The sequence below is a fragment of the Chelonia mydas genome, chromosome 5, assembly GCF_015237465.2.
Source record: "Chelonia mydas isolate rCheMyd1 chromosome 5, rCheMyd1.pri.v2, whole genome shotgun sequence".
In the NCBI taxonomy this organism is placed as follows: Eukaryota; Metazoa; Chordata; order Testudines; family Cheloniidae; genus Chelonia; species Chelonia mydas.
In genome coordinates, this window is record NC_051245.2 from 35,284,719 (window position 1) to 35,299,420 (window position 14,702).

The 14,702-nt window shown below is 41.7% G+C and overlaps 1 protein-coding gene across 2 annotated transcripts in view; it reads left to right on the forward strand.

Annotated features, from left to right (window-relative positions):
* Window positions 1-14,702, forward strand: part of MAP3K1 (mitogen-activated protein kinase kinase kinase 1) — a 95,601-nt gene that overhangs the window by 58,129 nt on the left and 22,770 nt on the right. For both annotated transcript variants that reach the window (XM_043546926.1, XM_037902823.2), the window contains exons 4-10: window positions 1,686-1,886; window positions 2,863-2,979; window positions 3,593-3,741; window positions 6,443-6,564; window positions 12,094-12,175; window positions 12,300-12,480; window positions 14,220-14,510. In XM_043546926.1, the coding sequence (XP_043402861.1) occupies window positions 1,686-1,886; window positions 2,863-2,979; window positions 3,593-3,741; window positions 6,443-6,564; window positions 12,094-12,175; window positions 12,300-12,480; window positions 14,220-14,510 (1,143 nt within the window). The remainder of the gene's footprint in view (window positions 1-1,685; window positions 1,887-2,862; window positions 2,980-3,592; window positions 3,742-6,442; window positions 6,565-12,093; window positions 12,176-12,299; window positions 12,481-14,219; window positions 14,511-14,702) is intronic.

The window sequence follows — 14,702 nt, forward strand, 5'->3', positions numbered from 1 at the left end:
GTTTACTTTTCTTTCTCCTGTGATAGCTCTACTGTTGTAGACTTTCAGTTTCGAAGAGGAGCGCTCTGCTTCCTTTCTACTGATTGGTCAGAAATACCATGAGTTGTAACTTCCGTTGAGAACAGTGGCACCATGCTAGGAGAGACCAAGATTACAATTAAGAAACTCAATTTTGCCTTTCCTCCATTTGTCGCTAATGGACTTTTTTCCATTGAATGAATTTTCGTAATTTCTTGTCACTGAAAATAAAGTTAATTTAAAAGTAAAGTTTAGTACAGTGGTTCTCAACTGGGGGTCCGTGAGCCCTTTCATGGGGGGCTGCGGAGCCCTGCAGCTGAAACCTGGTAACCTGAGCCCCAGCACTGAAGCCAGGAGCCCCAGCCACTGCCCCACTGAAGCTGGGAGCCACACTGGGAGCCCCCTCCCACTGTGCCCATATATAGCCCCTAGCTATCCCCTGCTTGCACCCTGAGGCTGAGCTACTTCCCTTCCTGCACACAGCCCCTAACTTCACCCTGCTGACTCCTAGCTACACCCCTAACTTCACACAGCCCCTAGCTATCCCCTCCCTGCACCCTGAGCAGTTTTCAAACTTTTTGAACTGAGTCCTCCACTTAGTTTATATTTTTTGGTTGCTTCCCCCCACCGCCCAGACGTACTTAGTGGCCTCCTGAGAGAGTCGGAGTGGAGGTGGTGCTCCCTCCCTGGACCCCGCTGTGCGGAGCTGGCTCGAGCCCTGCCAGCCCTTGCTCCCCCAATAGAAGTCAAACTATGCCTATGCCCAAGGGTGCGTCCCCCCCGGCCTGGAGCCCCGACTTCCTGTCTTCTGCCCCCACTGGGCCCTGTCATTTTTGTAGCATGTTGAAGGGAGGCCTCGGCAAGAAAAAGATTGAGAACCCCTGGTTTAGTCCATGTTCGAATTAATGACTAACAAGAATGGTTCACTTACAATCTTCTACTTCACTATTTGAAATTCCAATTGGATTCCAACCATTCAGTGGCAATATTAAGTTTAATATCAGAAAAAAATATTTAAAAAATCTTAATATGTTAGAGAAATTAACTGAAGACTAGATACTTTGATACTAGATTTGGGTCATTTCTTTTAGAATAAAAAATATAGAGGCCTAAGTGAGAAATCTGTTTTCATAGTTAAGACAAGAGGAAGGAATTTCATCTTTTATCTGATATCTTCCTTTGAAAAATGTCCTATAAACTCTTATTCCTCAACGGCTAGAATTTAAAGGTGCTAATATACTTTATAAATGAAGAAATTTCATCTCACAGAGCCAGTATTCAGCGTTGCCCTTCACAAATCCACAATAGTCTCTCAATTCTAATTACTTGGGTAAAGTAGTGCAATAAAATCAATGAACAAAAATTTCAAGAAAAATAAAAGCCAGCTACTGGATTTTTACTTCCTATGTTAATATTTCAGTAAACTTGTTTAAAACTTCATGTTTGCTGCATCTGATGTCTGCTGGATTTGAGCATGGAAGAAAATAAATGTACCTTGATAATCCTTGTAGTCCCTTTAAGATAGGGACTTTTTCTCATTTTGAATTCTCGTCAGTGCTGAGAGCATTGTTGAGCTTATTGTTGTCTCTTAACAAACAAATAATTGTCTTGTGTAAGAATTTTAGTGAAGAGAGAAATAGTTGATATTGGAAACAATTTTGTTGCAGTTTCAAAGTGGGAGAATAACACCACCTCGTAGAGCTCCATCTCCAGATGGCTTCTCACCATACAGCCCCGAGGAAACAAATCGTCGTGTCAACAAAGTTATGCGAGCCAGATTGTACCTGTTGCAGCAGATAGGACCTAATTCTTTCTTAATTGGAGGAGACAGCCCTGATAACAAGTATAGGGTGTTCATTGGGCCTCAGGTAGGAATCACCTAGCATGCCTACAATATTTTTTACTTACAGGGTTTGGAAATTGTATAGAACCATGTCAGATGAAGTTATAAATTCATAAACCAAAGTTAGATATTTAGCTGTCCTATGAAATAGCATTTAAAAGGTGTCTTGTGTACATATTATGATTTTGTGCCAACTATGCTTCAAACATTAGGTTGTCTATAGCAAACACTTTTCTTTTAAAATCCATTTAATTTAGCTGAGGAATCATTGATAATGTGCAAATTTAGTGTTTCACATTTATTTTTCACCCATTTTACACTCCCTCCATGGATGTGATATTAATTTCTAACTAGTATTTTGACTGAAATTTTGCCACTTTCTGTTTTGCCCCACCTTCCACTAGAAGAGGCACTTTTAATTTGTTATATCTGTGTCTTATGGTCTACACTTCCTGGATATATAAATATAAAACTTGGTTCTGTACTGGTAAATGTAGAACCAATGCATATGAAAGCTTTCTGAACAGTCTCATAGTACTGTAGTATTAATACCTGCTATGGGAACTACTCCAAATAGACCCTCCTAATGATGGTGTGACTATTCAATAGGGAACAACTAGACTTGTGTTCTTGGAACAGGGTGCAGAGGCCTATAATTGGCAGAAGAAAATTTCTTGATTGCCTTCATACTGGGTGATATGAGGATCAGGTGCATAAGATCCTTTGATATGAATGGTAACTACAACCTCTGAGAGGAAAAATGTCAGGAGAAAAGTAGCATAATTTGCTGTTTCCCATTTCTTTCTTTCTTTCTTTCTCGATGAAGAACAGACGCATAAGTCGCATTTCAGAAGTTTAAATTCACTCTACATCCATTCATGGTCTTGTATTTTCACTGTCTGGGCAAAGCACTAAACAGTGTAGGTGCTTAATGAAAAATGTGCACATGTGTAAGTATCAAGCCACAGTAGGGCCCTAACCTGCTGTATGTTTCTTTGTAGACATGCAGTTGCGGGCGTGGAACATTTTGTATTCATTTGCTGTTTGTCATGCTTCGAGTGTTCCAGTTAGAACCCTCAGACCCAATGCTTTGGAGAAAGACCTTGAAGAATTTTGAGGTAATGAATTCCAGATGTATTTAATAGCAAATGTGAGTACACACAGTTACAGCATTTTTAGGGCATGTTTTTAAAACAGCTGAAGACTGTACCAAGTTTTGAAGGAATAAAGTTAAAAGTTTTTAATTTGGCCAGTGTTTCTGGGTATTAGTTTCAAAAACTATGTAAATATTAGAAAAATATCCTTTGCAATAAAAGGAGCAACTGAAAAGTAGAAATCTTTAGTTCGGTGAATATGCTATAAAACTTTTCTTTTCCACTTACTTCAAATTTGTATTTTCATCAGCATCTGTAGTGTATCATTTATCTGTTGTCTCAATAGTAAATTATTAAGCTGAGCAAGTTCCTGCCACACAATCTTTGTACAAAGTAAATAAAAATGGAGCTGATGATTTTTATGTAAAGTAGTTTGTTCCTTGCAAGCCATTTTATTCTCAAGACAATAGTGAAATTCCTGCTGTTGCAGCTGCAATTACAATTTAATAATAATAATGTGTTATAAACATATAGACAAATATATTTCATTGTCAATATTGAAATCTCAAGAACATCTCTTTATGTGTGAGGTATTTATATCATAAATACTACTGTTGCTATCTTTTCCCAATGTTAGGTTGAGAGTTTGTTCCAGAAATATCACAGTAGGCGTAGCTCAAGGATCAAAGCTCCATCTCGTAACACCATCCAGAAGTTTGTCTCACGCATGTCAAATTCTCATACATTGTCATCATCTAGTACTTCTACATCTAGTTCAGAAAACAGGTTAGTATTTTTCTAAAGGAATTAAAAAGCTTTGTTCTGTAGCCTCCCCCCCTCCCCCCCAATTTTGGAGGTTTAGATACACTTACATTTTATTTTAATCTATTTAAAGCTACTTCCATTTTAAGTCAAATAAAATAATTTTGTGTATGCAAAAAAAATCGATCAAGTTTACATCAGTCATCTTGATACCAACACGGACATATTGAATTTACAAGACCTATTTGAAAAATGTGTTAGATATTGATGTTTTGCAGAGAATCTATTCCTTTGTTCCTTGTTCAAAGTGAAATTTTTTTTTTAAAAAGTGTGCAGTTATTTTTAAGACTGGAGTACACATTTAGCTCCCAAAACTGATGTGTTTGTGTGTGTGCATGTGTTCATATGCAGCATGCAGGAAAATGTTCACAAATGTAGAAATATCTCATTTTTTCCTGTGCAAATAATTTTTGAAAGCAAGCTGTATCACTTAAAAGCAACAGTCATATGCTTATGAACATGTTGGCTTGCAAGTTCCAGGTAAGTATACTCCACGTGTGTGTGTGTGTGTGTGTGTGTGTAGGGATTTTTGTATTCTTCAATCTGGCTCATTCTGGCACATACCATATTAGAAGCATATTTATGATTTTTCCAATACTTAAGCTTAGTAAAGTTAATGATTCTTTGAAAAGCTATTGCAAATTTTTATTTTTACTTCAGTGTTTTTGCTTAATGGGTCTTGTAAATTTGTTAGGGGCTAAAATGAATAGCATTCATTTTATTAGTCTTATGTTCTTAATTTTTTTTAAAATGTTTTCTGTGAATTTATATACTTTGGTTGAATAAAGTAAGGTGGATGCTCCCTAGAGGATGCTTAGAAGAAAACAAAAAATGACACTTTCTTACCTTAACATAAAATGGAACCTTATTTTAACAAATAATCTTGGTACATTACTTTAGACGACAGTCTCCATCTGGCAAAATTAATATATTTAGGCATGTTTTCAGTTTGGGATTCTAGATCATGAACATGGTTTCCTGTTGCCCTGTGTTTATGTATTTTTCTAACTGTCAAGACTATTTCATTGTAAATACATATTTATGTATAAACACACACAGATCTGTTAAATGCCTACAATTGTTTCCCTGAAATTATTCTTCTGACAGATTAATTCCTTTAGTTAGATATATGTTTGGGAAGACTTGTTATAGGAATAACTTAATTAGATAACTTTCTGATTTATTACATTATATTGTTGCATTATTTTTCATTAGTGTTTATTAGGGTACACCTGAAGAAAACCCACGCAGCTGTTGATGTAGCAAACTATATTGCAGTCGTTTTGTAGTGAAGCCATTCTGGCATGATGTAATATATATAACAGTCACTGTATTTCCATTTCATTAGAGATAAGCTTACACAGTCTTGATGTTTCTGTTGTACTTCATTTAAATTTATGGTTAACTACTAATTCTTGAAAGTAAAAAGTATAATACAGTTATGACCACACTGAAATTTGTATTTTTAGGATACTGTAGAACTGAACATTTTCACTGTAAATTTACTTCTGTGGATTTTCCAGATCTGCAAAAAATCTCAATTATTTAAAAACTTTTTAGAAAATAAAGGTGATTGCGTAAGGCACAATGAATGTACAAGTAAAACATAAATATGTACAATTCTACAGTCATAACTTAATTCACTGCTGCCAGACAAATGTAGGGGATTTTTTGTTTTTTTTTTTTCAAATTATGTATGTGTATACAATGGCATAATTGATAAACTGTCTTTTAATCACCTTTGTCCGGCTTGTCCTCGTCCGTCCCTCCACGAACGCAAATCGACGCCACACCATTCCATTTTGTTGCAAGCACGTTCTTTCCATTTCTGTCGTTTAATGATTATAATGTATCTTTGTGTCCATTTGCAAAAATGTGCTATGGATGGGTAAATTTCCGCTGTTTTCATTATACATTGTCAGTGTAATTTTAAATACAGTCATAAACTCTCTGTAGTCTCAGATTATTAGTTTGAAATTAAGATAATTCTTAATGGTAGAAAACAAAATGAAAGTACATCTAAAATTTAGCTAATAAAAATTTGGTGTTTTGATCTGAGTAAAAAAGTTCTGATTAGTATGTTGCATATGAGAATGCTATAAATATTTACTTGCAGCAAAAATATAGAGCAGCTGTATTTATTTTACATTTGCTTTTTGAATTTTACACATGTTCATAAAATAGTATTCAAGAGCTGCTGTGATGGTCTAAAAAGCAACTTTTGAACACGACTTGAGTTGTGGATGAAGTGTGACAAAGAAGAAAGATGTTTTGTTTCAATGTATAAGTTACTAACAATTCCTTAATCGTTCCAATCATAAATATTGAGTAAACAGCTAAGTAGATTTCTTTAGGACAAGATTTTGAAAATTGTGTCTTTCCCTAAAGTTATGCTCCAAAGTCAATTTTTAGCTGCCTGGCCTGATTTTCTTGAGTGCCGAGTGCCATGCGGATCCCATTGGTTGCAACAGAAGCTGCTGAGTGCTCAGCACTTCTGAAAATCACGCCACTCACTGAGGCTCCTAACTCTTGGTTTTAGATGTGATATGGTGGTTATAGAGTATTATGACAACTAGCATTGATCATTAATCAATATTTGACTTAATACCTATATTAGAATCTGATCTATGCAATTTTTCATATTGCTAATGTCTGTTTTTTATAGTATGAAGGATGAAGAAGAACAGATGTGCCCCATTTGTTTGTTAGGCATGCTGGATGAAGAGAGCCTGACTGTGTGTGAAGATGGCTGCAGGAATAAGTTACATCATCACTGCATGTCAATTTGTATGTCATTTTTTATTTACATTTATTGCTGGTGACTTTAAATACATAAACTGTAGTATAGAATGATACCCATTCTTTGAAATGCAAATTAATGAAACAAGAATGCATTGAAGCTTAACAGACTTTATATTAGAAGTGTACAGACCTGAAAGATGAATGTGAAGCTCTATATTTCATTGTGTTGCGTGTGGAGAACTTACTGAAAGTCTATCAACTAGTGGATATTAATGTGGAATATTGTGGTTAATGTAAATGAAGAATGTTGCCTGAGGAGAAGCAGCGCAATTAAAGTGTGGTTAAAATTTACAGTGTAGTTGTAGCCATATTGGTCCCAGGATATTAGAAAGACAAGGTGGGTAAGATAATATCTTTTATTGGACCAACTTCTGTTGGTGAAAGAGACAAGCTTTCAAGCTTACATAGAACACGTTTTCAGGTCTGGGAATGGTACTCAAAGTGTCACAGCTAAATATAAGGTGGAACAAATTTGTTAAGCATAAGGAGTTGACAAGTTGCAAGAGACCATTTAAGGTGAAGTGGGCAGTTAACACCTATACAGTTGTAGGACAAAGGAGACTTAGCGGGTTACAGATTGTTATAATGAGCCATAAGTCCAGTGTCTTCGAGTCCATGATTTTTAGTGTTCAGAAAAGTTATGAATTTTAGCCCCGAGGCTTGTCTTTTGAAGGAGTTTTCTTGAGGACAAGGAGTGAGAGGTCAGATACAGGGTGATTGTTTTGTGAAAAGTGTTTGTCCATGACTGATAGGGTATTTTTGTCTTTTATCACTTTTCTGTGCGAGTTCATTTAGGAGCATGGTGATTGTCTGGTTTTATCCACATATAGTGGTGGTTGGAGCATTTCGTGCACAGGACGAGGTAACCATGTGTTGTGATACGCATATGTAGGTGTGTTGGGGGTGGGGTAATTGCCCATCGGACCAGGGTAGATATGGCTGCAGGTTTTGCATCTGTTATGGCTGGATCAGGTATTGCTTTGAGTTGGTGTGTTCTGGTATATGGGGAGCTTGCTTCTGATTATGACTTTGGCAAGGTGGGCGGGGGGGTGTTTGAAGGCAGAAGAGGGGGCTCTGGAAAGATTTCCTTCAGGATGTGATCCTCATTGAGTATGGGTTGTAATTGTCTAATGATACACTGTATGGGTTTGGCTTATTACAACAATCTGTAAGCCACTTAACACTCATTTGTCCTATGACTGCAGTCATGTTAACTGCCCACTTCACCTTGAATGGTCTTTTGCAACATATGTTAACTCCTTATGCTTAACAATCTGTTCCACCTTGTATTTAGCTATGACAATTTGAGTACCATTCCCAGACCTGAGGAAGAGCTCTGTGTAAGCTTGGGCTTTGGCTACACTTGCGAGTTACAGCGCAGTAAAGGAACCCCAGGCGCACTAGCTCACGATGCGTCCACACTGGCAAGGCACGTAGAGTGCTCTGACTCCGCAGCTACAGCACTGCTAGTACTCCACCTCGGCAAGTGGAATAATGTTTGCTGCACCCCCACTGGAGTGCTGTGGCACCAGTGTGCACGCCCTGCTCCTATAGAGCGCTCTGATCGGCCTCCAGAAGTGTCCAACAATGCCTGTGCTATCCACTCTGGTCGTCATCACTTTGAACTCTACTGCCCTGCCCTCAGGTGACCAACCATCAGACCCACCCTTTAAATTCTCTGGGAATTTTGAAAAATCCCTTCCTGTTTGCTCAGCCAGGCGTGCTATCAGCAAATCTTTCCAGGTGACCATGCCTTCACGCGCCAGGCGAGCCCCAGTATGGAGCAATAGTGAGTTCCTGGACCTCATCAGTATTTGGGGGGATGAAGCTGTCCAGTCCCAGCTGCACTCCAGCTGTAGGAATTACGATACCTTTGGGCAGATATCAAGGGACATGATGGAAAGGGGCCGTGACCGGGATGCACTACAGTGCAAGATTAAAGTGAAGGAGCTGAGGAATGCCTACCGCAAATCCCGCAAGGAAAACTGCTGCTCCGGTGCTGCCCCGCTACCTGCTGTTTCTACAAAGAGCTGTACGCGATACTTGGGGGTGATCCCACCTCCACTCCAGGGACTACCATGAACACTTCAGAGCCCAGTGCAACAAGGCAGAAGGAGGAGGAGGAGCAGCAAAGCGGAGCGAGGGTGCTGAGGAGGAGGAAGTCACCCTGGAATCCCTAGATGCATGCAGCCAGGAGCTGTTCTCAAACCAGGAAGAAGGTAGCCAGTCACGGCAGCCTGTGCTTGGGGAAGGACAAACACCAGAGGAGGTTCCTGGTAAGCAGCTTTTATTTTGGGAAGGAAGTTATTCGTGCAAGCTCTTGGGGTGAAGAGGGTTAGGGCTGCATGCATGCCTAGATGCGGAATAGGGCATCGATGTGCTCTCTCACATCATGGTAATCGGCCTCAGTGGGTCTCATCCAGAAGTTGGGCAATGCGCTTGCTCAGGTTTCTCAGGAGGGCCACTATGGTCCTTGTCCCAGTCAGGCTAACTTATCCGCACCACTGTGCCGTGAGGGGCGGGAGGACCATTGCTGCCCACAGACAAGCTGCATATGGGCCAGGGCGGAAGCCACATTGCAGTAGAAGACCCTCCCTTGTTTCCCAGGTCACCCTCAGCAGCGAGATATCTTCCAGGACGAACTTCTGTGGGAAAATGTGGGGAGAGTGTTCAGTATAGGGGCCCCCTGCCGCTGTTGGCTCTCCCCAAGGCATAGAAACCCAGAGTACAGTACAGCCGTGAAACAATGAGTCACGCTTGACCCTGTGCTTACTCACCATTTTGGGGCTCCCATGGGTTATGTGCGCTCGCTTTGGGATGGGCAAATTATGCTATTGTGTAGACTGCTTGCCCTTAGGTACGGGGGAATCATTGCTGTGTTTTGGTGTGAACAATGCTGCCTCTGTTAAGTGTTGCATTTTGCCTTTACAGATGCAACCTTGAGATCTCAGCCGTCCATGTTATCACCGGCCGAAGGACTCCAAAAAATCAGAGGCCACGCAGAAGCAAGGAAGACATGTTGCATGAAGTAATGCAGCATTCAAGTAATGAAAATCAAAAAGTGCAGGAGTGGTGGGAGAGTGAAAGGAGGGTCCGCCAGCAGAACGCAGATCGCCGGCACCAAAGCACAGAGCGGCTGATAAGCATCATGGAGCGCCAAGTGGACTCGATACAGGCGCTCGTAGCAATGCAAGTGGAGCACTACCATGCCCGCCCGCCCCTGCAGCCCTTGTCCCAAAACTCTTTCCCTTGTGCCCACATGTCACCACCAACCCACTTTCCCCAACATCTGGGTTCTTACCGCCATCAGCTGCCTCCAACACCTGTAGCTTCACCATCCAGCCCTGAAAACTACAACCCTTACCCACTGCACTCAACCGCCATCACCATGCAGTACAGCCATCCTGAAGTGCAGCACTCATTACACAGCACTCCAGACAGGACATATGCAAATCTGTGATTGTACCGTTCCCCACCCCCTTGCCCTTTCTGTTTCTCAAACAGTTGTGTCTCTTTTCAATAAATGATTTTTTTGGCTTTGGAAACGTTCTTTATTGTTGCATAAAGTAAAAGATACCTTAGCTTAGGAAAGAAACAGGCACTGCAAGTCAGTGTAGCAAACACAGATTCCTACTAACATTGGAACCATTGCACTTCACTCCTGTGCAGGGCACTAGACACTACTGGTGGCTTTCAGCCTCAAATTGCTCCCGCAAGGCATCCCTAATCCTTGTAGCCCCACGCTAGGCCCCTCTAATAGCTCTGCTCTCTGGCTGTTCAGATTCAGCCTCCAGGTGTTGAACCTCCGAGTTCCATGCCTGCGTGAATCTTTCACCCTTCCCTTCACAAATGTTATGGAGGGTACAGCATGCAGATATAACTGCGGGGATGCTGTCATTGGCCAGGTCCAGCTTCCTATACAGAGAATGCCAGCTGCCTTTAAACGACCAAAAGCACACTCCACAGTCATTCTGCACTGGCTCAGCCTGTTGTTGAACCGCTCCTTGCTGCTGTCAAGGCTCCCTCTGTAGGGTTTCATGAGCCACGGCATTAAAGGGTAAGCGGGGTCTCCAAGGATCACAATGGGCATTTTGACTTCCCCTACAGTGATCTTCTGGTCTGGGAAAAAAGTCCCGGCTTGCAGCTTCCTCAACAGGCCAGTGTTCCGAAAGATGTGTGCGTCATGCACCTTTCCGGGCCAGCCTGCGTTAATGTCAGTGAAACGCCCACAGTGATCCACAAGTGCCTGGAGAACCACAGAGAAATACCCCTTCCAATTAATGTACTCGGAGGCTGGGTGGGTTGGTGCCAGAATTGGAATATGCGTCCCATCTATTGCCCTTCTGCAGTTAGGGAAACCCATTTGTGCAAAGCCAGCCACAATGTCATGCACGTTACCCAGAATCATGGTTCTTCTGAGCAGGATGCGATTAATGGCCCTGCAAACTTGCATCAACACGATTCCAACGGTTGACTTTCCCACTCCAAACTGGTTAGCAACTGATCGGTAGCTGTCTGGAGTTGCCATCTTCCAGACTGCAATAGCCACCTGCTTCTCCACCGTCAGGGCAGCTCTCAATCTCGTGTCCTTGCACCGCAGGGTGGGGGTGAGCTCCTCTTACAGTCCCATGAAAGTTGCTTTTCTCATCTGAAAGTTCTGCAGCCACTGCTCGTCATCCCAGGCTTGCATGACGATATGATCCCACCACTCAGTGCTTGTTTCCCGAGCCCAAAAGCAGCGTTCCATGGTGGCGAGCATGTCCGTGAATGCCTCAAGCAAACTTGTGTCATATGGGTTACTCGAGTCGATATCGTCGTCGGAGCCCTCACTGTCACTTTGGATCATAAGGAATAACTTGACTGCCAAACGTGACGTGCTGGCAAGACTCATCAGCATACTCCTCAGCAGTTCAGGCTCCATTCCCGCAGACCAAAAGGGAAGACAGAGCGCACAGTACAAAAAACGTTGAAAGATGGCGCCAAATGTGGACAGAAGCAAAGGGAATGCTGGGATTCGAACCGATACATCACAGGGCGTTGGGACAGGACCTAGAATTCCCCGCACTCCCCGCCCGCTTCCTATAAGCCACAGCGCCAGCATGGGAAGAGGTGCTCTTTGGGATAGCTGCCCATAATGCACCGCTCCCAATGCTGCTGCAAGTGCCGCAAATGTGGCCACGCCACTGCGCTTTTGCAGCTGTCAGTGTGGACAGACTGCAGCACTTTCCCTACTGCGCTTTACGAAGGTGGGTTTAACTCACAGCGCTCTACATCTGCAGGTATAGCCATGCCCTTAAAAGCTTGTCTCTTTCACCAACAGAAGTTGGTCCAATATTCAGACAGCTGAATTCGGAACTACATTTATCCTTATCAGGAAAAGGATATATTCTAATTTAAAGTAAAATTTACTATTTAAATATTGTTGATTTTTATAACCATACATTTGTTTCTACATTCCCATAAGTCTATAATATACTTTAGGCATCATGTTGTTTTGTGGTTACTGCATTTCAGGGGCAGAAGAATGTAGAAGAAACAGAGAGCCACTTATATGTCCTCTTTGTAGATCTAAGTGGCGATCTCATGATTTCTATAGGTAAGCATTCAGTTTTCTGAACAGATTGAATCTCTCATTTCTGGATCTGTAGTTAAAATATCGAGCTTTAAAGTGTGTAAATGTTTAATTTTTTCATCCACATTAAATATTTGTTTACTTGTAGTCATGAATTGCCAAGCCCTGTGGATTCTCCTTCAGTTCTCAGAGTGGTTCAACAGCAGAATCAGCAGCAGCCTATAGGTGGATCGCAAAGGAGAACACAAGATAGTAATTTTAACCTTACTCATTATGGGGTTCAGCAGATCCCTTCCACCTATAAAGATTTAGCTGAGCCATGGATTCAGGTAACGGTTTAACTTACAAAGTGAATTTCAAATTAAAACAATTTGTCACTTTGAGGTGGGATTTTTCCTGTTTTTTTAAGGTAAGGTCATCCCAGTAGCTGCCTGTGCAAAACTACTTGTGCCAGATCTTGTTTCTTCCTCCAAAGAAGCCACTGTCATTGTGCATATTGGCCAGCAAGCAGATGCTTTGGAAATGTATTACCCCTCGTTTGATTTTAATGCAAGCTCAACAACGGAGCTTTGTTCTTCCTGTTCCAAATTCTTTCAAAGCTCCATTTTGTTATGCACCTCCTGCTTGCTCATTTTTTAAATATAATATGAGAAATCACCTGATAATGGCTACAAGCATCCATACAGCAAAAAGTAAGTTCCTGCATAATTCTGTTGAGTCTGTCTGAAAAAATACCACAGGCTACCCAAGAATACTAAGAAAAGTATGACAGAGGTCTTATGCTCATGCAATGAAAATAATATGAAAAAGATGAAAAAATTCTGAAGTGCACTCATTATAAACTTGAAATATATGGGTGTTTGGAGTTCTTGACACAATCCTAAAGCACATTGTGGTACTCCAAAAATTATTCTGAACCACATTGGCTTCATAGTTGATTGATTGTGTTTAAAAAATAAATAAATAAAAATCAGGAAACTTTTTCCATCCCCAGTCTTGATTTTCCTTTGGGATTTTTCAGGTTGGAGTAGATCACCCTGTTCAGTGAAAAAGAGTTGGTGTTTTTGGTCCTAATTCCTAGTGGACCCGTGTCACATCACAAACATAATGAGCACTAATAGACACTCTTGTTGGTAACAATAACTGAGATGCCAAGTACTGAATGCCATGGAAGATGAACTACTCCCTTACCGCTAAAGAGGGACCGTCTGAACCTGGATGGGGCACTTTAGGAAGGCTGTGTGTGGGAACTTCCAGTGCACAGGCACCAACTTTCCTTGGCGCTGGTGGGTGCTCGGGCCCCCCCGGCCCCGCCCCCTCCTTGCCCCATTGGACCCCTTCCCAAATCCCAGCCCTGCCTCTTCCCCGAGTGTGCCGCATTCCTCCTTTCCCCCTCCCTCCCAGCACTTGCCGCGCAAAACAGCTGTTTCGTGTTGCAAGCGCTGTGAGGGATGGGGGAGAAGCAGGACACAGCAGCACTCTCAGGGGAGGAGACAGAGCGGAGGTGACCTGGGAGGGCGGGGGGCGGGGCGGGGAGCGGCCAGTGAGTGCAAAGCACCCACCAATTTTTCCCTGTGGGTGCTCCAGCCCTGGAGCATCCACAGAGTCAGCGTCTGTGTTCCAGTGCCCCTGTCTGTACCTATTCTGTGGACAGATGGTCTTTGTCAGCAGAGCTACCAGTCTGACTTTTCATGCCAAAAGGATTTTCCTACTGAATACAGGAAGGAAGCAAAGGGAACTACTCCCTGTAAAGCTCACTAGCAGTTTGTAATTGGCTTCAGAATTGTAATGAATTTTTAAAAAAATGTTATGGGGAATATAATAATTTTCAAAAATATAGCTAAGTCTTTGAAGGATCTATGCATTACCATTCATAGTATTTCATTTTATATGACAGGCTGCATATTTAAAACTGATACTGCTGGTATATTTTCTGTCATAAAAGATTAAGACAAGATTTTCCCTTTAAACCTTTTTTGACATTTCCTGAAATACAGTACTTAAATACTTAAGCTTGAAATGTTGTGTTTTCCAACCAAGTCAAATGGAATATGTTCAATTTTATTAGGTATTTGGAATGGAGTTAGTTGGCTGCTTGTTTTCTCGAAACTGGAATATACGGGAGATGGCACTTAGACGTCTTTCCCATGATGTTAGTGGTGCTCTATTACTGGCTAATGGTGAAAGCACTGGAAATTCTGGAAGCAGCAGTGGAAACAACACAAGTGCTGGAGCTCTGGGAGCAGCTAGTGGATCATCTCAGACCAGTATCTCAGGAGATGTTGTAGTGGAATCCTGCTGCAGTGTGCTGTCCATGGTCTGTGCTGACCCTGTCTACAAAGTATATGTTGCTGCTTTAGTAAGTAGTTGTTTACTTACCATATTTTGACATTTTTGTGAAGTAGCTTGGAGACTGATTTTTAGAACGACTAGGCACACTCAACTCCCAGAAAAGTCAGTGGGAATTGTGGGAGCTCATCACAGCTGAAAGTCAGACCCTATTTAGCTCTTAAGCATTGTCTGAGAAGGGAATAGATGAGATCTTTAGCAG